This window comes from Brachyistius frenatus, unplaced genomic scaffold (assembly GCF_029030835.1).
Source record: "Brachyistius frenatus isolate BFR_SWC_R1_liver_20210118 unplaced genomic scaffold, ASM2903083v1 Contig_47, whole genome shotgun sequence".
Classification (NCBI taxonomy): domain Eukaryota; kingdom Metazoa; phylum Chordata; class Actinopteri; family Embiotocidae; genus Brachyistius; species Brachyistius frenatus.
In genome coordinates this window covers 2943362-2969121 of record NW_027210646.1, presented here as the reverse complement: position 1 = coordinate 2969121, position 25760 = coordinate 2943362, and the positions used below count along the sequence as shown (strand labels likewise).

The following is a 25760-nucleotide window of genomic DNA, read 5'->3' as shown; positions in this document are numbered from 1 at the left end:
GATGATAAAGAGGAGCCTGCAGGGGAGGCTTCCTTTGTGAAGTAGTGTTTGTGACCCTGCATTAATCAGTCCAATTTTTCTCCCTCCTTTCCAGTCTTTGCAGAATGATTGCATATATAATGTTAATTCATGAATATTTTATTTGAAATTTTAACTATGCTTAAGGCAGATCTGATCTAAATCTGGATCACATTCTTGTCAAGCAGAATGGACAGAAAATTCAATCTACTAATCTGGGGTTTTGGACAGTGGCTGGATCAGAAATTTCAGAACAGCATTTGGCAAAAGTTCATGGTTTGGTAATCTGTTGAGTCATGATTGAACTATGGCTGAACCTCATCATTTCAGTGTTGTTGGGGGGGGGGGGTATATCTTCAAGGCTATCAGTATGCATTTTATGTATTCTCATCACATTCAGGTCATAGAGCTGAGAATTTGTCCCTCAGGAGTACTTACCATTGTTTTGAAGCTACTGCCGGAATTCTTAAAGGAATAGTTTGACATTTTGGGAAATACACTTTTTTCACTTTTTTTGTTTGGAGTTAGATAAGCAAAGTACTGTAGATACCTTTCTCATGTCTGTGTGATATATAACGCTGTAGCCAGTTATTTTAACATAGTATAAAGGCTGGAATCAGTACAACAGCCAGCCTGGCTCAGTTTAAAATTTGTAAATTCTAGGGCATAACCTCAAAACCTTGTTTTTACATGCCAGTATACCTATGACGTGTAAATTACTGATCTTTTGAGGTGTTAGAAGGCTGATTTTGTGAGGCTACCTTTGGACAGAGCAAGGCTTGCTAATGTTTCCTGTCTTTGTGCTAAGGTAAGCTGACCTGTGGCTGGCAATAGCTTTATATTTAGTTTCATACAGATATGAAAGTAGTTTTAATCTTCTCATCTGACTGAATCTCAGCACAAAAGCTCATATGTGTTTCCTAAAATGTTGTACTGTTGCTTCAAACATTCATCTGTCCAGTCAGATAAAAAAAAATAGTCCATCAGATGCACAATGAAAAATAAACCAATTCCCAAGTTGCAACTAAACCAAACTTGTAAACATGAATTTTGTTGTTCTTTGACCTAAATGTAATAATTCATGGCAATCTATTTATATGTCAATTATCTGTCATATTTATTTGTGTCACCTCTCTCACCTCTTCAGGACCTGACTACGTAAAACAACAGTCAAAGGAGCCTGTGGAGATAAAAGAGGTCCCTGTTGAAAAGAAGGAAAGCTCCTCGAAAGATTCTCCACACTTTTACCGCAAAGGCACCACTCCTCCCCGCTCCCCTCTGACCAGTTCTGGAACCACACCTCCTCCCTCGCCTCAATCTAGCAAGAAGAAAGGTCAGCCCGCCAACAGCACCAGCCGCAAAACCAGCAAAGAAGAAAAACCTTCCCGCAAGATTAGCAAAGAAGAGAAGTCAAGTCATAAGACCAGCAAAGATGAACGGTCTAGTAGGAAACTGAGTAAAGAAGAAAGGCTACCAGTTGTTGATGGCCCCAAAGGTTCTCATGCGCACGTCGAGGCTCCACCTAAACCCACGAAAGTTCAGCAGCCTCCCCCAGCACCTGCTCCTCCCCCACAGCCTCCTGCAGTTCCAGTCAACGGCCAGCTCCACAGTGAGTACCACAGTTACTACGTCAAGGCCCCAACAAAGGGCCCTCCACCCCCAGACCCTGAGGAGGATCTAGAGGAAGAGGATAGTGCCCTGGCCCTGGCACGTATGCCCCCACATCCCGCTAAGTCCTTTACCCCAACTTCTAAGCCGGCCTCCATACGGGAGAGCAAGAGCGACCCGAAACTCAGGAAGCAGGATTCCCTAAAGCCAAAGAGCCTCGCAGACACAAAGAAAGCTAGCATGGAGATTGCAGAAAGCACAGAAGAAACAGTAAGTATCAGTGATAGGACAGCAAAGGAGTGTTTTAAATGAACAGTTGGACTTTTTGGGAAATATACTCTTACTCGCTTTCCTGCTAAGTATGTCTGAAAGGTAATCGTCTCACACAGTCAGACCATTCTCCACCACACTGGGCTGGAGCTGGAGAATGATCTGGCTGCACTCATGTCATTCTGGTGTAGGAGGAAAACACACTGCCTTGTATTAATTTAAACTAATCACAATGGTCTTGGGCATCACTAAGCCCAGGATGCAGCAACGGTTCCCGCTAAGCACCATCTTGGGGACTTGTTTTGGTCGAACATTTGTTTGTGGGGAGACAAGCCCTTAGCCTGGATGCGCTCGCTCATTGCTTACAGTTTTACTTCGCATGATACATGTAGTCTGAAAACCTTGTTTATTTGAAGGTTTATTCAGGGCGGATCAATCAGCGACCAGCGCGATGATGTTGAAGTCCAGTGTTTTTTTTTCAAAATGTACATTCCAATGATGGCAGTGGTGCTACATGAAGCAACACAAACAGTTGTAGCACCTCGACATGTTTTAGCATGTAGGTTGCTGTTCTTGCTTTCTTCCATTGCAATGGGGATTTTAAAAATGGTAACACAGATCGCAGAAGGAGAGGAGAATGTCTGAAATATGAATTAAATATGAAAAATTAACTAAAATTGTCAACCATTTGCAGGTTCATACCAGCAGTCTACATCCAGTGAGTCAGTCTAGTATGATAAAAAACAAAGCTCTATTGATGAGCTGATTATCTCAACTTAGCACAAAGACTGGACACGGATAAACATATTGTACCTTATTAGTTTAACCCATATAAAATTTGTAAGTGTAAAAATGACAATGACATGTGGTTATGTACCACATGATTTGGTCGGGACTAGTACCTTCCTGTCTGTGTTGTTTGTGTGGCAACTGAATTTTGTCACCCTGGGACAGAGCCAAGCAAGCTGTTTACCCTTGTTTTCTGTCTTTGTGCTATGCTAAGCTAACCAGCTGCTTGCTATAGCTTCATATTCACTGTGCATGACAAACATAAGAGTGGTATCAATCTTCTCAAGTAACTCTTAATAAGTTCCCAGATGTATTTAAATGTTTTTTTAGAATAACGTTGACTCATGGTGGACAATAGCAGTACAGATCATTTGCTGCATTTGCTATTTGATTGTTATGTGATATCTGATCTTTATTATACTGTTGTTTTTTTTTGCAGGGTCCTAACTCAATCCTTGTTGCTATGGTAATGCTGTTGAATATTGGCCTTGCAATTATATTTGTCCATTTTCTGACATGATGACGCTGTTTCTCAGGTAAGTTTTTTTTATTTTTTATTTACTCTTCAATAAAAATCAGTGATCAGCACATGTATTCATGTATTTCTGTAAATTTCATATGTGTCTGGTGTGCCACAATGTGTATCTGAAATGTTACAAGGGCCCAATTAAATCCAAACTGTTTTATGTTGCAGTGAAACCATGGCAACCGGTACAGTTGCATTGCCGGTCTTGAAAAATGAAAATGGCGCCAGTGAGACACGGGGGCGGCCGTAGATGTTAAAGAATCAGCATGACACCGAAGAGAATCGGGAGAAAGGCATCACTTCCACCAACTTGTCACTGGCCATCTTTAGGGCCAGTCCTGTGAATTAGCACTCCTTTTGCTTCTCTAAAAGCTGATATGATATGTCGTGTCTAGTGAGATAAAAAAAAAAAAAAGGAAAAAGTTTTAAAAATGCAACCAAACATACACAGTCTGAAAAAAAAAAAAAAGAAGTTATTGAAACCCACACGTGTGCTGATCCGAGCCCAGGTCTCTGTAGCCCACTTCCACTGCCTTGGCAGAGATAGCGGTGGGCTGACGGACCTTGCTGGAAGAGTGTGGAGATGCACTTTTAGATGATGGGAGCAAACAGCTGCCTTTCTATTTTGCCATCTGACGTTTTGATGGGGAGATGTGAGCCTAGCCCGGAGTGGGAAGGGGGAGGACAGTCGCAGTGGGAGCATGCTCGGGTGTTCAGAGCATTTTTCTGGGGTTCACACCACTCTTGCAAGAGGAAACTGAGCACGGCCATTGCCAGCAGTCAGTGCTAGCACGGTCACTAGCCAGTCTTACTCTGTTAACCCAAACATCACTGCAGCTTTCTCAAGCTCCAACCATTGTAATCGAGGATACACTGCTTTGAAACACTCCCCGTGCATGGTACAGTTTTAACATTTTGTTTTTGTTTGTTTTTTTGTTCTAAAGTAGAGTTTGTTCATTGTTGTTCTCTGAATGTTGGTTACCTGCAGTCATATGCTTGTAGAAATCTCTTCTCAGAATGAGTAAATAATTTTTTTTTCCCTTTTTATTTGAATTTTACTCATTTCTAACAGTCTAGCTGTAATTTGACATTACACATCCATGTTACAAGTGCAATATGTTGATTTTTATTTCAAAAGCTTATAATATATTTTGCCAAAAAGGGGGGGTTGTGCCATTATTAAAATCCTATTAAAATCCAGTTTTTTCCAGATGCTCATAATTTTAATAGGTTTGGAGAGAAGGCGTTCATTGACAGCAGGCATTGTGATCAGGAAAAGTGGTTCATACTTTAAAAGCCAGGTAGCTCCGTGAGAGTGAAGTAACAAATGTCTTATGTTATTTATGAAATCAGAAGAAAAATTATTTCATTGTACATGCCTAGACCATTTTGCTTGAATTTCTTCACTCTGTTCTTTGCTTTCATTGTTTCACTATACCACTAAGATGCAAAAACGCAGTTCACACAGCTGCTTGTGTAGGCCCAGCAGTGCTTACATGCTTATGAGTCTGGATCCAGACAGTCTTGTGGACAGTGGAAGTTTATTCAGGTTGAGGCCATGGGGAATGTGGCTCCAGGGAGAAAGAGAGATGCCTTTAAAAGTCTTTAACAGTACTACTGTTTACCTCAGAAAAGATGAGGAGTGGGAGGGTGGGGGGGAGGGTGGGGGGTGAGACGCCATCCTTGTCTTAACTTTGTTGTGTGGGGGATACTCTGATACTCTGACTGTTGTCACCACCTGAACCATGCTTTTAACTTGCCTCATCGTAGCTGCTTGTAGTCTTTGTTGCAGGTATGGCATGAGTTTCTTTGATTTTCAAAGTGGTTATTTATATGGTGAACATTTACTGTCACCACTACCAAGATTGATTATTTATTCATTGTACAACTGATGTGTTTGTGAACATTGGTCATCATGAAAAGGGCTTTGATATGTCTAGATTTTCTTTGCTGCAATTCTGTTTTGAAGGTCAACTTGACTATTATTGTCTATTATAAAAAGAGCAGCACGTTACACTTGGAGAACTCTTCACCCAGTTTGATGTTTCCAAACTGTCCGCATAACTACTGGAAAACTAACTACTGAAATTTATTCAAAACATGGTGTAGACTGGAGTTTTGGAGGGTTTAATTGAACAGCCTGTTTGTGGGATATTTTTTGAAATGCAACATTGCATGTTGGAGACATTTATATATAGATTATTATATACTATTTGTAAGGATTTTTACAGAGCACAATCCAGAATCTGGTATGAGTTGGTATTTTTCTAACAATTTGCACACCTGTATTTTGACAATGAATATAACTTGTTTGTAATTGGTAATGTGATGCGCATATGATCATGTTTGACAGTGGAAAAAAAATACTTTATTTCTAATTGGTTGTACTGTATGTACCATTTGGGGATGTGAAAGGCAGATGTACTTGTTTGAGTATTTTAGGAAATAACAAGGAACTGTGGGAGACTTTTGATATCTCAAGGTTCATGTTACCCCACTGATTTGTGCAAAGTCTTTGGAGATGAAGCTATGTGTATAACAATAAAGATGTTATGCCTTATTAAACAACATTAAGCTTTCTTCTGGTATTTTAATACTCTTTCACCAACATGCACAGCAAATTCACATCTTTGGAATAAACTCTCTCTTAGTTCAAATCAACTCCTTTTGCTTGTGCAGGTGAGACCATCGAATACATTCTCAAGCAGAGTGAAAGTAACTCTTGGAGTTGTTTTTCACACTTTTCAGAACCTGAACTTTTTGGGAGTTAAAACTCAACTCCCATGAAGAGTCAATTTTGTTTTCACCTTGAGTTGTTTGAATGTGCACTCTTTCACAGTGTTAACAGTCAACACTTAAAAGTGTGTATTGTATGACATCCATGGAATTAAAATCTCATCACACTATAAAGGTTTTAGGTAAGACTGACAATAAGATAACAACAAATTTGTCACAAATGTGTTGTGACAAGATCCAAACCAACTAATGTATAAGTGCCAGTGATTGGTTTATATGTTACGTTCCTCTCTTGTACACTTATGGTTTTGAATGATAGCCCCATTTTATTTATCATTATGTCTTCATTGAAATACCCCCCCCCCCCAAAAAAAAAAAAATATATATATATATTACCCCACCAAAGAGCAACACTGAACACAAGATGTGGTCTAACTTAGAAAATAAACTCCCAAAATGAAACTCTTTGTTTAACTCCAGGATATTTCACTCCAGAAATTTGCTGTGTGTATAGTTTCATATGATTTTTTTTTTTTTTTTTGCCATTTTACAAATCAGGATTGCAGAGTCAACATTAACAATACGTAATAAAACAATATAATTAATATTACATGGTACCGTATAGACAAGCACAATTTTCAAAAAACTCTCAGTCACTGAACATTTAAAGGCACAAAATCTACACACTGATTTGAGTTAATGGATGAATCTCCCAACAATGGTGGCCTCGTGTTGACCTTCTCATAATGAGATCCGGGGGGAAAAGACCAGGCATGATATCAAAGTATCTTAGTTGGGGTCTCACATTAGCGGTGCAAGTGCAGGCAGGTGCCCCAGTCTGTCTCAGGTCAGTTCGTACTCTTTCCACTGCTGATCAGCCTCGGATTAGTGTAGAGTTACACCAGCAGCGGCACCTGCCTGGAATCAGCAAAGCCATGTCATGCACTTGTTGTGCCCTCTGCCCTGACTCCAGGAGGATCTGCAAAACCCGCAGTACATTTTCTCATCTTACAAAGTTTCATGGTGGAAATATTGGTTTTCTAAAAAAATACCATCAGAGAATCACAGACTTTCTAAATCGCAGATCAGACTGTTTGTCACGTAGAGGAATACTGTGGAGAGTGTGTAATCCTGGCTTTAAAACCCCTATGTGAAGCTGAACTTGTCAGTGATCGTATAGAATATCTCTGTTACTATTCTAATATGGCACAGAAAGCTAGACAAGGTTTGGTTGCACAAGCTGTCTTGGACAAATATAAACCAAAACCTTATAAGTGTGTCCCACCTTCTTAGAGGCCATTTAACAAATTCCAGTGACAGCTATAATTTTTGACCAGTGTGGAGATTCCACAGTAATCTTGTTTATATTCAGCTATAGCGAATCTAACAGGGGAAAGACTGCATACAAATTCACCACAGGAAGACTGTGGTGAATTTGTATTTGTATGCTTTGTATTCAGCAAAGCAGATCCTGCATGTATTTGATATATATTTAATTTAATATTAATTCGACCTTAATCTAGTAAAAAAACTTCCCCCTTGCCATCTGATGAAATTCCCATCTACTTCACACTGTTTCTCCATCTTCCACAGCCATCTTCAAATGCCATTTTTCCAGGAGAGAAAAGTCTGATTTAGAGCAACATCAAGGAGGACCATAGTTGTAGACAAGAAAAATATTGATCAAATTTATGAAATACTTTTTAATGAATTAATTGATCCATTAATAAAGAAACTAACATTTATTTTTTGTAACTGTATTTAATTTGTGTATTTTTTGTTCTCTTTATGTACTAATATCAGTAATTTGGTTTCTTCATTTATGAATTAATGTATTCATTCATAAAATCTTGTATTAATCAATACCTGATTTAATATAATTCCCATGACATCTGTGGCCACCTTTACAATCACCAACATTCCAAATGGTGCTTCTATAAGTACTGCTAATAAATAATAACAATAATTGAATTATAATACAACACTATTATAAACCATTTATTGCTTATGTACTACTTATAAATGTTTATTGTGGTCAGTTTAATAGAAATCGTAATAAAGGGGTCAAATTATGTAAATAAGCTGCTGACTGTTTTTGATTAAAAATAAATGAATTCAGTTTCACGCACAATATTTTTAACTTCTGTGAAGATTGACTCGGACATGTCTCTTAAGACTGGTTCATGCTCACTAAGATGAAAGCAAGAGTTTCTCATGTATATATTTAACTTCCCTCTCTGAGACCAAGCCTCCACCTTCTGAATAAAATGCAACTTGGTTGTGCTTCTAAAATTGGATTAAGGCCTGTAAGCAGTGAGGGGATATCAGTGGCCAGAGTTTTTCAAAAGTGTTGCTAAGACATCAGTATTAAGCAGATCCCCTTTCCATGCCTTGCATAGTTAGCCTAGCTTAGCATCACTTCATCTGTTATATTTACACAAACAGAACCGCCGCTATAAAGCTACAAATGTGTCACTCTGTCATCCAAAGTAAACTATTATCTGTCTCTTATTATTTCAACTCGCAGTTCTTTCCTTTATTGCCTAATTTGTGTGCACTCATGACATTTTTGAACACCAAAACATCAACACATTTCAAAGACATACCAAGTGGTGTTTATTTAGTGACATATGAGATCTGGTGAAGGTTTTATCACATGGGTCTGTGGGGTGAGTCATTACAGTTCAAACCACCAAGGCCTCAGCATAATGTATGAGCCTCAAGCTATTGACAGTAAATGGTTGTCACATCTACTTATCTGTCTGTTAAAGCTTTCATTGTAAGTGGAGTAGACGCAGTAAACAAACATTATGTTTTTGAGAACAGAATGGACTATTCAGATGATTTGAAACTAATATTTTTCCCGTGCAATATGTTCTTTTTTTAGGCCCATCATGAGCAAATTGCTTTGTCTTACCATCAGCAAAAGTTGGTTGTTTTGAATCATTGCTGCATTGGAGGGTGCACTGTTAATAACTGGATCATTATAAATGTTGCTGCACTGACTCGCAGTACTTTCACTGTTAAGTTGAAATTTTCATAATCATTTCCATAAAATTCTTAAAATTCAGCCCCTATTTCTCTGTGGCACATTTGTTTGATGTACAGTTCTGCTACCTGTCCATTTATTCATCTAAGAAACACAGAAAGAGACACTGTAATGGGGACATGAGGGACAGAAAAGCAATCAGGATGAACACACATTTTTGTAAGTCACCATAGTATGAGCACATTTGTAATGCCAATGTAAAAAAAAACCTCACCTTTAGACCTGAATAAGAGCTGATCCACTCCAGCATGCATGAGATTAAAATCATATCTAATACATTATCTCCATAACTATACTGTTTCTTGTATTTAGATTTTTTTTTTTGAAATAATTATGCTTTTTCAATCATATTAAACAGGATTACTGCGCCTTCATTTTATGATACAGTACTGCTTGTGACATGTCATGGGCTGCTGATGCTTCTCCACAGCAATGGATCACAAGATGAAAGACCAGCATGAGAATTGCAGGACACTGTGACTGGCTTCAGGCAAAAGGAATAGTACCCTCAAATTCAATGTGACAGGCCTTCCCCTCTTTTCAGAGAAGAAATGCCCAAAGACATTCCTCCCCCATCTTTCCCTATTATGACTAAAATTCTGACCTGGTTTTCATTCAGGGCTCCTTTTCCAAAGCCATTGTACTATACATAAATGGTCCTAAGTGTTGACATCTGACCAACTGAGTGAAATTGAAACTATGGTATTAAGAGGTGGGGAATGGGGTATGGGGGGCGGTGGTTAGCATGGTCACCTCACAGCAAAAAGGTTCAGGGTTTGAATCCAGGCCTGGGCCTTTCTGTGCGGAGTTTGCATGTTCTCCCTGTGCCTGCGTGGGTTCTCTCCAGGTACTCCAGCTTCCTCCCACCATCCAAAAACATGCACCTCAGGTTAATTGGTGGTTCTAGAAATTGCCCTGAGGTGTGAATGGTCTTTGTTTGCGTCTGTCTCTATGTGGCCCTGTGAGGGACTGGCGATCTTCACCCTAAGTGAACTGGGATAGGCTCCAGCCCCCTGTGACCCTGTTCAGGATAGCCTACCATACCCAGCTTTACATAAATAGTCCTTAATTGTGAGCAGAAAGGGGAGACATGTTTGAACTGCTCATGAGGCATGTTAACATCCTTACATCAACACGTGCTACCCTGTAAGAACATCCACCATATATTAAATGTGACACGTTTGAATGTCAAAGATGTCACTCAAATATTTAACAAGACTAATAAGCATAACGATGGACAAGTGCCTTTTTTAGCAAGTTAACTGCATCCCACCATTTCCAGAATGGCATAGGCGGGTACAAGAAACTGTGTTCTGACTAAGCACAGTCACTTGGCATGACAAGAGCATGTATTGTGTGTGTGTGTGTGTGTGTGTGTGTGTGTGTGTGTGTGTGTGTGTGTGTGTGTGTGTGTGTGTGTGTGTGTGTGTGTGTGTGTGTGTGTGTGTGTGTGTGTGTGTGTGTGTGTGTGTGTTAAGGAAGCCCTGTTCTAAGGGCCCACAGCAGCCTCCCGAAAATAGAGCTGAGAGCAGCTGCAGCCGGGTGGGTTGTATCAGAGAGACATCAAAGCGGCTGCCGCCACCCGCCTGCTCTGATCATAAGCACTAATGGTGTAATGGGGAACTAGAAGGTCAGTGATTGTTTTTGGTTGTGTATGTACTATATGTGTTTGTGTGTGAGTGTGTATGTGAGAGACAGAGTCAACAAGAAGCACAGGCAGTCACATAGGCTATAGAACTTTCTGGAACACAAACTAACAGCATAGCTAAACCTGGTATTAATGTAAGACAAATACCAGGTCAGATGTCACCTTTGTCTCCACTGACATCTGCGTTGGCAGATGTCAGTTGACAATGAGTATGGCCAATGAAACAAAAAAAAAACAACAGTCAGTTGTAGATCCCTAAATATAAATGAACAACAGAGTAGGCAGATGAAATATTAAAACTCCTCACCATCTTCAATTAGGACCAATGCACTCCTTCAGAGAGCACCCTTGAGTCAAATGGCACAATTTACAGGATCGCTCAATATTCTGCGCTTAATGTTACAGCTCAGATAACTCTGCGTCCATTTGGGGGAAGCCTCAGATTTCAGCAGTCATGACTTTTCCTGCATGAAAGAACTCCAGGCAGGATCAGGGCAAAGCGACCTTGTGAACCTGACCATGACAACAGTCAGTTCGTCACACTTTTCAACTGTCTCTGATCTACAATGTTGTATGAGTGGACACCCCTTTTCCTGTGAGATAAGACTTTGGGAGATGAAATGGGTTGTTGTTAATATAAACAACAAACGTAATTATCTAGTTTTAAAAAATGTGGGGCTTTTAGTTTGCCCTGAATGTTATAACACTACACACTCTGAAATACACTACTTTCTGAAATCAAGTCAATAAACAATATATACTGAGCTGACTGATTTTCACAGACTGGACTTTGGTGCGTGTATAAAGGTGCAGATTGCGTGCCTTCTTTCTCTCATTCTTTTTTGAATCCAGATTTATGGCCCTACAAAATGTCTCTGTCATGTCCAATCAGCACCTGCTCTCGCTCATCACAGCCATAGGCAGACAGGGAGGTTAACCCAGTCTATGGGTTAACCTTAAACACAGGCGCCCCCTAAAGGATTAACAGGACAATGGTCTGTAAACCAGTGTAAATTTGTTTGAATATAAAAAAAAAAATGATATCCTTATTTTCCCCTCTCTTACTTATTTGTATCATTTAGAGACGCTGGCTGGAATAAGGTTGAGGTGGGGTAATATTTTGCATTTAAACGTAGCATCTGCTTTGCAAATTTTCTTTTTTTTTACTTGCACACTTTGTGATTACACCAGATTTTATTGTATCAAAATGTTTACGTGTTTGTACTATGAACAGTTGCGCTGTCTAAAAAAAAATTAAGAGTTTTCAAATAAAATAAACGGGAATAAAAAAATAAATAAACGGGAACGTTTATCTCTGTAAGTGAACTTATACGGAACAAATATATTGCGGACGAGTGTTTGTACAAACTTGTTCCGGGTACCAACATCCTGGGGGGCTAACGTTAGCTGAAAGACAATCTCCGCAAGACACTCACCTACACAGCGGTAAGAAACAGTTTTAGGTTTCGTTTGCTGATGATCGTATGTCACTGTGTCTGGCATTTGATTATCTGGTGTCAGGTTTTAACAGTGAATAACCGATCAAAAAAAAAAAAAAAAAATCGATTGTTTAGTTAGGCGTTAGCTTGCTAGCCAGCGCAAGCTAACGATGACGGTCAGGAACTCGAGTCGAAAAGATTTATAATAATAAAATTAATTGGTCACGTGCGCTTTGTTCTTCAGACTGGATTTGCGCTTCAAAGTGATAGTTGTAGTTATTCGATTTTTTTTATTTTATTTTTTTTATTTAAAGACAGCTATCTTTTGTTACGTGACAGTCTTGATCGAGCTCAACGTTATGTGGTGATTGTCAAAAAAAATAAATAACTCAAACTAATTTAAGGCCCAGATAACTTGTTACTCCAAGTGTGATGTGTGTGTTTTTTTTTTACGGAACAGAGTTGCAGCCAATGTGCTGCATTGTGTCTTAACCGATACCATGAGTGATGTCTTTTTAATGTTCCCTTTCAGGTTGAACAGAAATCCAGAACAGGATGGGTGAGTGATTTAACTGGCCCACCATTATATATTATCTTCTACCTTACTAGAAATCCGTAATACTATTTATTTGTTGATGTACAAAACGTCCCCACATCAGAGGAGACATCAGATGCTGGCACGCAAAAGTCTCAACATTAATCTGATCCTGATTTAACGTGTCTGTTCGGTAACTGTTCTCTAAAGACTTCACAAACCTCATTTACTTATTGCAGCTTAACACCTGTTTTGAGCGTGTCAGTGTCTGTTGCATCGCAGATGGCGAGGAGAGAACCTACGGAGGCTGTGAAGGGCCAGATGCCATGTATGTGAAGTTGATCTCCTCAGATGGCCATGAGTTTATTGTGAAAAGAGAACACGCCTTGACATCTGGGACGATCAAAGCCATGTTAAGCGGGCCAGGTGAGGATTCAGGCTAATTACTCATAGAGAAAGCTATTTTAGTTTTCTCATTTTAAAATTAGAACACCCAGCATGTTTTAACCTGAATAACTTAGATTCTAATGGTAATCCATAAAGAATTTATGTTATGTATTTTTTTTTTTTTAATCTTCTCGTTTCCATTACATTTAGAAGCACTTTGGTACATCCAAAAACAATGTGGTACTTTTTGGCAGTGGTCAGAAATACGTGTGGACTTAGTTCATGGTATTGTCTCTCTCGACCCCTGAATTGTTTTCATTCTTGACACTGTTTGAATAGTTACCTTGAACTACATACAGACAACTTGCTCCACAAGACTCACATCAGTAACAATAGTAGGCCGAATGTGCCTATAAAATAAATTACTTCCCTTTTTTTTTTTTTTTTTTTTTCCAGATTATGCCTGAATTTGAAGGCATTTTAAAAGACTTGCTTTCTTTACATGTACTGTATGTTTTGCCAGCTTGATGTAAATTGTGATTTAGGAGCTTCTGTTTGTATTGAGATTTGTTAAATGTGGGTCGTCACACAAGGTTTCACTCTTCAAAGAGCTCCATGATAGACAGGAAAGGCAACTTAGATTTGAATAATATGACTTTACCTTAAACTGAAACTCCAACACTGAAAGTTACTGCAGCTAATTAGTCTCAAGGGTACTGAGGAATAAAAAAAAAGGTATGCTTAAATATCAACAGCGAGTGTGTTTACTGGTGTTTTAGCCTGAATACGGTATTATTTTTCTGAGCGTTAAAAGACATTCTACTGTGTCTCAGATTACAATTGTGGCTGGTCCTCTGGTAATACGTCAACTACTGTATCTTCTCGCTTATAAACACATTATGTGTGAACAGAGATTTACTTTGATTAAAAAAAATATGCTCATTTTGCTTCACAGTTTCCAGACTATATATCATATGAGAAGCCCATAGTCTCATCCTATTAACTGTATACTACTTGCATTACATTCCTCCTATTAGTGTGTGTGTGTGTGTGTGTGTGTGTGTGTGTGTGTGTGTGTGTGTGTGTGTGTGTGTAAGTAAGATCGTATAGAACATTTTTATAGTGCTGATGCTTTCCTTGCTTACATTTAGGTGGGCAGGAGATTTAGTTGGCTACAGTTTTATATCATAAATAAGGTGGTATTGTTTATTCAGTCAGTAAACTCTGCCTGTCCAGTTGGTGGCACTATTTTTCCCTACATTGTCTGGCTTTGTTACCGCCTAATAAACACAAATCACCTACTTATTGCTCTTTATGTTACTGGGTAGCTTCTTGCTAAACAATTATTTTTAATAATTCAAAACTGTAAGCGTTAAGTTTGTTATTTCGACTGCTGACACCGACTGTAACCTTCTATTTGCAGGACAATTTGCTGAGAATGAAACCAATGAAGTGAACTTCAGGGAGATACCATCTCATGTTCTGTCCAAGGTCTGCATGTATTTCACTTACAAGGTCCGTTACACCAACAGCTCCACGGAAATACCTGAATTCCCCATCGCTCCGGAGATTGCACTGGAGCTGCTCATGGCTGCAAACTTTTTGGATTGCTAAAGTTAGAGATAATGTGAAAGCTAAAAAAAAAACATGTTTAGATTTTTTTTATATATATTTAAATTGTTTTGCAATTTTTCTCTTTTTTGCTCCGGTCTTTCTGTCATAATTTCATTAGTATTAAAAGATTAAGTTTTAATGTAATAAATGGATATGGCAAGCCAAGAATGTGATAAATGTTCCCCTGCTCTCCAGAAATCTTTCCTCACCTCCATCTTTATAAAGACTCATTTGGTGAGCACTTAGTTTCCAGTTGCTACTTTTTTCCATAAAAAAATATATCTGACTTAAAACCCTCTTTAACAATAAAACCTGCTTGATACTTTTATGTATTTTGGTCTAGGTTATAGTGAGACATTACAAAATATTTGAAAGAAAACATTTGGCAGGGATACTGTATTCACTAAAATACATTATTCATTAGTCGTTGGACATGACAGGCGATATCTTTAAAGTTTTTCCTCTTTATATTCATCTGATATGGATGTTTGACAGAAGGACTCAAATTCATATGTGTTCGATTCTGTTTGGACGGTAACAGAAAACCTTATGGAAAAAAATTGTTACGAATCAGATGATGTAATTTACTATACTTGGCATCTTTTGTAACAGGGGAACCGCAGTGATGGATGTTTTCATTGTTAACACTATTAAAATCTTGTTAAAAGTATAATTTACACGTCAAATCTGGTCTATTGTAAGTCGAACTGGTGCCACTTGGTCCAAACAGAAAACTGATAATAATTATTTAAGCGAGTATTCAGGGCACACAAGGGGTGACTGTATATTACATGTTACAGAAGAAACTACACGCATGTAGTATAATGTTTTGGGGGCATGCTTTTTTGATTTACACTCAAATGAAAAATGACTTTATGATCAATCAAATTAAACCGTGACAAATGAAAGCTGGACATGACATGATCTAATGATTCTGAATAAATATTGCTTTGCACAAACATGCCCTACAAATTGTTAGTCTGCTTAAATGTTGCTGCATGATAAAAGTATTTTGCTAATGCTTTTCATAAATGTGGATTGTGTTTTGAGATAATATCTTATTTAAGTTGCTCCATATGGGGACCATGTCAGGTAAGAGCTCATATCGTGTCTCATTTAAACACTTGACTACAAAGTGAACATTTCTTTTTTCTTCCCTGGGAAACCTTAGGAGGCGAGGTCAAATTACAATGGAATAAAACGTGTTGAAACTTGCTTATTACACAGAACATGAATATAGTTCCTGTGCAGCAGACAGTTTGGCATGGATGCTCAAAGGGAAATGAAAATATGCCCGGTTATAAACCTGTTTCTTGAAGATTACATTTTAGGGCTCCTTTAGATTTAATGAAATGGGGCTGTTGATTGATGACAAGAGGAAATAAGAAACGGATAACATGTTCTCATAAGGTTTAATTAAAATTGTAAGTTCGGATAAATTTCAAATTTTACGACAGTAAAGTTAACCAGTGCATGTGTTCATATTTTAACCAATGTAAGAATTTGCTGAATATTTTAACAACTAAAAGAGGAAATCAAAGAAATGAACAATATTTGACATGACTCCTTAGATGGCAGGCAGAGGTCATCGACCCTCCGTCGTGTCCCATGTGACCTCAAGTGTAATTTCAACACCGCACGTATTTTTTTTTTATATTCTATAAAATTCTGTTGTAAAGCAGTTCGATGTCCACGAAACAAAACAAACGAAGGGTGGCCGGGGTATCGGCTCTGACGGTACACGTTTTTTTTTTAGTGTGGATTGTTTTTTCCTGTCAAAACAACTTCTCCTGTCACGTGACTCCGTGACGTAGGAGTCCTCCACTGCGCTGACGCAGAAGGGGAGGGGGGGATAAGAGGGGGGGGGGGCTTCCATCATGGCGTCGATGCAGGTAAGACTACAATTAATAGCGAGCGCATATTTATAATTTACCAGCTCTCCAGTCGGGTCTTTGTCGGCAGTTTATGAACCACTTCATTTACATACGTATATTTGCTCGAAGTAGCGTCGCCATTAAAGCATTTAGCGAACGACATACGTGCTAAGCTGCTCCGGTTTAACGCCTGGTCTTTGCTAGCAACACAACTAGCCCATCATCATCATCATCATCATCATCATCAACAACAACAGCAAGTCGGCGTAGAAACGAGCTTCCTGGAGCTACATGTTGACAACTGGCCGTGTAGTTACGGTCTCAGAAACGCCTGAATAACACCCCGAGGAGCGTGGTGTTGTGTGCTGACATTTTATTCTCCCGTTTTAACTTGACTGCCGGCTTCTTGTTGGCCGACGCTCCTCAACCCCCCTTTTTTTTTTTTAGCTTTGCTAACGAGACGGTGCGCAGATTGAGCGGTTTGCGGTCCCCCCCCTCTCTCCCTCTCCTCCTCTTCCTCCTCCTGAACAGGTGCATCGCTTTCATAAAATAGCTGCGTTGAATCGAGTAAGAGATTTATCCTCTCTAATACAAAATACATACAAAGACGTAAACTTTCGTCAAATCAATCGACCGACGGACTTGGGTTCGCCGCTTGCTTCTTAACACCCATCAGCACCGAACCGTCGTGTTTATCATTATTATTTGTATATTTTTGAATGTGGCACAAACCCGAGGACTTTCTCTCCTACAGAAAAGGCTACAAAAGGAATTATTAGCTCTGCAAAATGATCCACCCCCGGGAATGACGCTCAACGAGAAAAGTGTACAGAACACCATCACACAGTAAGTGCCTTTTTGTTGTTGTTGTTGTTGTTGTTGTTTTTTTAAAACATCCTATGGAAGAAGTTTTGCACCTGTCGTTCAACAGGAGCGTGCTGTGGGGAGAGCATGCCTGGTCCATCACGTTCAGTGAAAGTTGTAGATAGTTGGAGGTACAACAGGAAAGCCTCAGCGGTGGTGAGGAGGAATTGGGGTCATTCCGGTTGAGCGGCAGCTCTGGCCTCTCAGTAGTGTGTCTCTAATGCGCAGTGTCACTATTCATCCTTATAAAATATTTAATGGTTGGCATGCAGGAGTTGAGCTCGGGTAAGCAAGGAACAGAGGCTGCTTCGCTGACCTTTCTGTCTGGGCGTCTTGGTGTTCCCTTAAAACCCCCATGAACAATACCGTTGCTCTCCAAATCAAATTGTGTCTGATAAGCAGTAAGCGTGAGCCGAGTTGTGGGGTCCTGGAAATGGATTCGAGACACATTTCTGGCCGTCGTCCAAATGTCTTTCAGCTACAACAATTGACTTTGAAAGGTGCTGCCTTGTTATGCCGCTGTGAATGCCTTCCAGCTTCATCGCTGGGCTCTCCTGCAGTCTTAAAGAGGCAACACATGTCACGGTGTCTGTGGTTAGCGAAAGCAAATCTTGTAACAATGTAAGAACCAGTATGTTGGTATCGCCCTCATTTATTAACAATCTCCGGTCAGATTGAGTGAATGTTTTGCATGACTGTCGAGTCCCCCGACCAGTTAAGCTGAATTCCATGATCACGGTGCAGCCCAGGTTTGAGTTGGTATGTGTGGGTGTGCCTTTTGTGTGCAACTCTCAGGTTGAAAGATCTTTAGAGTTATTTTAGAGGGATTGACAGTAGAAGGGATTTGCCCTTATTGTCATGAGTCCTGAGGGAGTGAGATACAAATACTCTGTTCCTGCCTGACATTGAAACTAACCTTGTGCAAACATGGGAAAAAAAAAAAAAAAAACCCATACATGGGTGAAACTGCTGTGTGATAAGGTGACAATGTGTTTTTAGTTTAATAGTCTTTGTTTATATAGTACACTCTGTGTCTGTGCTACGCAGTAGATTAGATTGTCTTTTCGTTGACTGTATGATAGTGCTGATGGCTTAGCTCAATGGCGTAATGAGTCAGCCATTGTAAACAAGGAAACTGCTGCTTTACAGCACTGTTGAGTCTCTCATACGTGTACTCGGTTTGTCCATTTATTACCACTTTCACTAAATGGCTCAGTGTTGTTTATGTTGACTGGATCATATGATCAGCAGTCTGTTGGGAATTTAAGCATATTGAGCATAATGTCCTTGGAGTCCTTGGCTGTGTTCAGCGTGGGTTGCATCAGGCGCAACTCGGGCATCATGTACAGTGGTAACGCCTCCCTCTAAACTTTGGTCCTTGAAGAAAAATGAAGCTCCTTTGTGACACTCTGACCATTAGGCTTTTTAAGGAGGACTGACCTCATATGTACGTCTAAATGATCATGTGCCCCAGGCTAGATTTGAAAGAGACACAAGGCTATAAACCCGGATAAAAGCCACAAGTCTCGTTGGTGTCCTATCTGTACTGCTTGCATGGATGAAATTAGGTCAGAGATTGTGATGCTGCCATCAGTGTCCATTTTTCTTCTCCTCTGAGGGTTCTCCTGTGAGCAGGCAATCCCCATAAATGTTCTCTGCTAGACTTAAACATTGGGTTTGTTTGCTGCTGATGCCACATTTTGTCCCCCGGGTTACAGGCATAAAGAGAGCACAGTGCAGGTAGACTGTCCTTCACTGCACATGCTCTGTCAGCAGAGTTCTGTAGCCAGGCTACAAAGGCAAAAATAGATTTTGTTCACTAGATCAATAGAGTATCACATTATTACTAAACCACTGTCATAACCCAGCTGAATATTGGGTGTCATTGGAATGAGTCAGACGAAAAGCTTTTGATAACACACTTACTGCAGAATTGGCAGCGCACATTGTGTATGATTCTTTTTTTAATGATAATGAGATGTTATTCTGTAGCTGTCTCCAGCTAATCTACTCCAGAATGATGAAATACTTCTCATTATTAACCATTTGTTATTTTTTTTTTTTTTTTTTTTTTTTAGCACAGCCACTATTGTAAGCGTTCCCTACCTACTTCAGAATCACAAGATCAAAGACAGACCACATTATTAACTGTACAAAACAAAACAAAAAATTATTCTATAGCACATAAAGCGTTTGTGTTTCAAAGGAACTGTCAAACCTCATGTCAGGATTTGACCATTTAATAAGTGGTGTGATTTGGTGTGTTATTTTAGAGCACATTTAGCAACAGTTTTAACATGAATGTTGTCACATTGTGTAAATAAAATGAACACAATTTGAATCACCCGTCTCTCAATTGGGCTTCATAAACTGCTGGATGTTTGATTGATTTAAGGACGTGAAGAACAGGTTTTATTTTGGAAATACAATTTTAACTAGAACTCTTATTTTATAAATTCAATTTCTTTTATTTTTTTATTATTATTATTACCAGTGGCTCAGAAAACTAGCATCTGTGTTTTAGGACTCAAAATGAGAGTGCTGCTTGTGCTCATTAACTGGATCCTAATTTTGTAAAATGTGATCTGTAAACAAATATAAATATTTGTTTGAGGTCTTTGGACTCTGCCTGTGATGAGCTAACCAGTGTTTAGGTGATCATTGTAATGTTACATAATTTTGCTTGAATTGGATGTCGAACCTATTTTAATTCTGTGCTTTTCTTCCAGGTGGATTGTAGATATGGAGGGAGCACCCGGCACACTGTATGAAGGAGAGAAATTTCAGCTGCTTTTCAAATTTAGTAGTCGATATCCTTTTGATTCGCCTCAGGTAAGCTCAGCTGCCATTATTGTTTGTGAGTGTGTATGTGGATACATGTTTTGAAACATTTTATTGTGTTCTCGGATGGAAAAGCAATATCAGTTTTGATTTGCACCCGGTTTGTCCATCATGTCTTAAGAACCTTGTATTTCTTGTCTGAAAAGTTGCTTTATTGGATGCTAACGATGCTAATGATGCTAATCAACGAACAGGCCCAGAGCTTGGTTTGATGTAGTTTCCTCTGTACTGCTGGTTTTCCTGTTTTATTGTCCGGCATCCCTTCCTAGTTTGATCAAAGAATGGCATTCATCAGAGTTGTTTACCAAAACAGTGGCACATACAGCTGTTGCTTAGGAGCTGCAGTGCACAGAGGTGACCCTTTCTAAACAATTTCAAACGCTGTCTGGATGCCTGCAATAATCACATGAAACACTCGGGCTCTGCAGTTGTTTGTGGAGGAAACACCGCAGCCTGGAATCACCGACAGAAAAGCCGGTACCCAAGGTCTCAATGAAGCCGTGTTTGATGGGATTAGTTGAACTCGGCAGTCTTGTTGTACTCATCAGGAGCTTGCCCACCTAAAAATAGATAATGATCAGTGTAGAGAAAATTAGATAAACTGAGCTACTTAGCCACTACCCTGTCAGTTTGGAAGGACAGTCTGTCAAGAGTTGTCCACTGTTGGGCTCCTCCTGGGGCCTCCGGAGCAACTTCTGTATCAACTGCTGCAGTGCATTGTTGGTTGTTTGAGTAACATTGCATTGCACACACGCGTAATTCTGAGTGTATGTGTGCTGTATTTTGGAACACTTCCCTCATTGCAAATGCTATCTTTGTCATTAATAAAACAAACATTGTGACCATTGGCCCATTCGCACTCAGTTGATAACATTTGCATTGCTAGCTTGTTGCTTCAGCTTGAGTAGAGTCACAGAGGTCCTCTTTTACTTATTTTTGTTACATGCTCACTGCAAAAACTGCAGATTTCCTACCAAAAATAGTGCTGTAATAGTTTATATTGTTTGCCACACTGCGACAGCTGGCCATTTAGAATATCCTGTGATTTTGTGCGATTTTTTTTTAATTGTAATATTGTTATAAGGCTTTTTTTGTCTTTGTTTTTCCCACCAATTGATTTAGTTTGAACTATATTCCTGACTGTTGGCTGTATATTTTATTTGCGTAGTGAACAAGATTATGCACGTTTTTAAAAGGTCTTCGCCGACTAAGTTTCAACCCTAGTTTGTTCACGCAGGTAAAATGGAGCTTTTTTTGTCACACATGTAAACTAAAGGGTTGGAAAAAGAGGCCCGAGAGTTACAGCTGAAGGAAAATGGGCAAAAGTCAAAATATTGAAACTTGTGTTGCACATAAATCATCAACAGCAGCACCGTGTAGGATGTAAGCATGTATGTAACGTGTAGATCGTGTAAAGTGCTATATATACTCATAGTTTGTGCCCAGAGTTTGTGTTCACGTTTTTGGAAGCAAAGACCTTTTGTTCATCTTGGTGTTTTGAGCGATGCACTGGCTTTACTTTCTGTTCATATCAGTAACACTTGTCCCGCCACCCCCTCCAGCCCCGTAATGTAGAGCCGGCACTCCCCTGTGAGGCCCTGTCTGGTGCCGGACTGCCTCAAACCCATTGTTACCTTTCATTACCCTCTTTACCCACTCCCCCTTCTCTCTACTTCAGCACCTCAGTCTTTAGTTCCTTGATCCTCGCACTTCCTGTAATCTTTCTATTTAGCCTTCACTCTCTCCCCATTTTAATGGCTAATATTCCCCAATCCTTTTTATAGAAACATGTCTCCTTTTTATTTATCAAACATGTCTCCTCTCTTAGTCTCGCGCCGCTCTTCTCCCGTCCCCTCTCTCACCCTATCCCGGCCCCTCTGTCCTAATCCCAGAGCCTCATGTCGCTGTAGAGGGCTAAGCCTGAGCTTATACAGCAAGTCTCATTATTTGGTGTCATTTAAAGAAACAAAATCTCTTTTTCCAAACAAGTACTCTCCCAAGTTGTCACTTTCAATTCCGTGTAAAAGATAGAAAATTCGATCTCGTCTTCTTTCTATCAAATACCCAGCACCTTTATAGGCTGGTTATTGTTACATATTCAGTCAATCATCTTTATCACCAGCGATTTAAGTTGTCTTTTTTTTTTCACTCGTGCAGGTAATGTTCACAGGAGAGAATATACCTGTCCACCCACATGTGTATAGCAACGGTCACATCTGTCTGTCCATTCTAACGGAAGATTGGTCGCCGGCCCTCTCAGTGCAATCAGTTTGTCTTAGCATTATCAGCATGTTGTCCAGCTGCAAAGAAAAGGTAGGACTTGGGGGATAATTACAGCAATTCATGTAAATTATGTTCTTATTAAATGTTAAATCTAAGTGCTTTTTTTGTTGTTTCTTTTTCTGCAGAGACGACCACCTGATAACTCCTTTTATGTAAGAACGTGTAACAAAAATCCAAAGAAAACAAAATGGTGGTATCATGGTGAGTATTTTCCAACTTTTATTTTTTACTTTTTCAGTTTGGCGACACAATTAAATCACTTTTTTTTTAAATTGTAGAAGTCATCGAATTAAAGCGACTTTTGTTTGCCTTCACAGATGATACATGCTAATGTACAAACTTTGTAATAATTGTAGAAGAAAGAAGTCCTACTGACCTAAGTAAAGCACTTTCTAATCATTCAGTCTTTGAACTCTGACCTTTGACTGGAACAATGGACACCATGCGCTGGAGGCTCTCGACTGCATTTCCCCCGTGGGCAGTTGGCTGCATGTTTTAGTCGGGTGTAATATAGAAAAACGAAAATAATGGAACATTCGGAGGCACCTGAGGTGTATCGTTTTTGTGCTAAAAGGCCGAAATGCAGCGAGCAAGAAAGGCGGATTTGTAGTGAGATAATTATAATTCCTGTTTTAAGATTATTATTATTATTATTGTTACTTTTTTGTTTGTGCGTGGGTGCATTTTGAGGTCCTTGTGTTGTGCAATAATAACTGATGGATGCATGCTGGGGCCTACAAATAGAAATCCAAATCTAATCATCTTCTGGAAGGGATCTGCCCATCAAAACCCCAAGAAAATGCTTCATCTGTTTTTTGTTTTGTTTTTATTATGATTATATGCACTGTGGAAGTATCTAGGTTAAAAAGGCACGACCAGTATGCTATTCCCTACTTTCAGATGCACTGTTAGCAGTCCTCCACTTATTCATCAGGTTTAAGGGTTTTAGTTTGTAACCACTGTATCAAGAGTCCACACAGTGTTGTTTTTTTTCCATCTTCCAACTCGAGACCTGGCTGCAGTTCTTCCTGCTGTTGGACAGAATGTCGGTACCGATGGGACTACAACAGACATGATAATAGGTCTCATAGTCATCTAATGACCTCAGTGTACATCTCCTCGCAAAGTTGGCCCGAACTCCCGCAGGGTTCATGAGTCCAGCCTTTTAAGGTGTGCAGTGGCCTCTCTTCCATTTTAAAGAATGTCTGCAAGAGAACATTGTCAAATGATCCATTTTTATTTGTATGATACTTTTTTCTTTTTTTTTTCTTTCATGCTTTAATCTTCTAAATGGTTTGATTTTAAAGGTCATTTTTTTTGTACTGTTTTTCAACAAACTGATACTTTGAAAAGGGGGTTTGTTTTGATGGGTCAGTATGTTTTTGATTCTTTTTTCTTTCTTTTTTTTTGTATATGTTATTTAATTTAAAATCTTCGCTCTCCAGAACGGCAATGAATGAGGAAAAGGAGAGTCTTTCTAGAAGTCATAAAGAAAAGTCCTTTGTGATTCCCCCTGGTCAGAGTTTTGGCTCAGGTACTTTTTCAATAAAGAGATCATCTCTAAAAAGATACCTATCAGATATTTTGAATTTAACTATATTTTCACCAAAAGAGACTGTTATGTTGTAAACTTATAACATGTCTGAAACTATTGTATATAAGTCTTTAAATTGTTGGATGATGTGAAAGAACTTAGCAGAGGATGCATTTACTTTATGGCAGAATGATAATAGGAGTGCTTTATTTCATCGGACGTTAGTCTGCATCTTTTGGTAATTAGGACGTGTACAGTCAGCTACAAACACACAAGTTGGTTAAAAAAAAAAGAATTAGTAGTTTTACCGTGGGGCTGCATGCAATTTTAAACCCTACTTTTTCTCATCAAACGTTGTGAGAACTTTTAGTCTTTCCATGACTTAGGTAATGGTTTATTGGATGGATTTTACAAATCTCACCTACAGAGGCTGTGGTCATTTCCGACTGTAATCACTCCATTCCTAAAGAGATGTTTATCGCCATCCAGTCAGAGATACTTGAATTTTCCTTCTTGGGTTGTTTGTATTTTCCTTTTCCAGGGTCTAGCTGAGTTTCTTGAATGAACTTGAGTGAATGTGATGATACTCTATACTGTAGAGGAGATTACCACAGCACACCGCTATCTCAAAGAAAACTATATTGATAACTTAAAGACATCTATTTAACCAATGATTTTTTTTTGTTGTTCTTTTTTTTTATTAGCTTCTTTGTAATAGGTCTTGTCGGCTGTCACTGTGCTGTGAGAAAAGGACAGTAGGATTGAAATGATTGTGGAAATGCAGTCGCAGCAGCATCTGTGCAGAGACAGAAGTCCTCCACCCAGTGGACAGTAGATCAGTGGAGATTTGAAAAACTTGCGAGTGAAAATGTTACAAGGGTTTGGATGAGATTTTTATTTTTTTCCTTCCTTAGGCTGTTTTTTTTTCCCCTTTCAATGTGGTTTGAACTCTTAGCTTACAGGTTGTTGTGAGTGATCTACACTAATGAGGGTGTGTTATTTATGTTTGAAATTTTGTTCTGGGATGTGCAAGCTCCATGTAATAGGTGCCTGTTCATTTTCATAATCAATAATAAAAGCAAAGATTCACATTTATTCAACCTTGCCTTTGATAAGATTTTTATGGATTTTGCACTCACTATACAGGGATAAGCATGGTGACTGCCAAATTCAGGAAGAAAATGTACTGTATGTCTTATAGTTGCTTTGTGGGTAAACTTGGGTTTTATCAAATATTTACAAAGTTTGAAATTTAGTTTATAACTAGTGAAGGACACAAAACTTGTGCTTGTCCATTGTGTTTGCCAGAAGTGTCCACAAATATGTAGACCTATTGCAACAGAAAACTGAGATGATCTCTGAGAAACTGTTGATGAGCCTACATGTTTACCTGAACTGTCATGGCCATTTAATCAAATCTATGTAGCAATGGTTGCATTTCAACATAAGACCTTTTCATTTGAAGTGTGATGCACACTATCAACCATGTGAAATTACATCTGTCATCAATCATGTCTCACTCAGCTAAACAGACAAAATATCTTTAGAAACAATTCTCATACTTGACTGCAGTTACACTAGTGCTGTGGATTGATTTAAAATTCAGTCAACATATCTCAACTCGGAACAATTTTTGTTTTGCCTTATATACATGATGTTTGCCTAACTTGGAAGAAAAAAAAAGTTACTGCTAAACTTAATTTGATTTTTATAGGTTTTGAAGCTGCATTGCTAAAATGATTTAT

The 25760-nt window shown here is 39.0% G+C and overlaps 3 protein-coding genes across 4 annotated transcripts in view; all 3 read left to right on the top strand.

The window, feature by feature from the left end:
- Positions 1-4856, top strand: part of LOC138623907 (junctophilin-1-like) — a 32399-nt gene extending 27543 nt beyond the window's left edge. The window contains exons 5-7 of the mRNA XM_069703713.1: positions 1166-1896; positions 3125-3221; positions 3380-4856. Coding sequence (XP_069559814.1) covers positions 1166-1896; positions 3125-3205 — 812 coding nt within the window. The 3' untranslated portion in view covers positions 3206-3221; positions 3380-4856. The remainder of the gene's footprint in view (positions 1-1165; positions 1897-3124; positions 3222-3379) is intronic.
- A 7149-nt stretch (positions 4857-12005) lies between these two features.
- On the top strand, positions 12006-15578 carry eloca (elongin C paralog a). Its single transcript, XM_069703712.1, has 4 exons — positions 12006-12090; positions 12616-12642; positions 12901-13044; positions 14429-15578. The coding sequence occupies exons 2-4, from the start codon at positions 12639-12641 to the stop codon at positions 14617-14619; spliced, it is 339 nt and encodes a 112-aa protein (XP_069559813.1). The 5' UTR covers positions 12006-12090; positions 12616-12638; the 3' UTR covers positions 14620-15578.
- Positions 15579-16486: 908 nt separating this feature from the next.
- ube2wb (ubiquitin conjugating enzyme E2 Wb) lies at positions 16487-25115 on the top strand. Of its 2 annotated transcripts, none has more exons than XM_069703710.1 (6): positions 16487-16511; positions 17248-17339; positions 20087-20189; positions 22356-22511; positions 22607-22682; positions 22799-25115. In XM_069703710.1, the coding sequence occupies exons 1-6, from the start codon at positions 16497-16499 to the stop codon at positions 22810-22812; spliced, it is 456 nt and encodes a 151-aa protein (XP_069559811.1). In that variant the 5' UTR covers positions 16487-16496; the 3' UTR covers positions 22813-25115. The 2 variants fall into 2 exon arrangements, with proteins under 2 accessions (XP_069559811.1, XP_069559812.1); XM_069703711.1 differs by lacking the exon at positions 16487-16511 and adding an exon at positions 16947-17060.
- Positions 25116-25760: the final 645 nt, after the last annotated feature.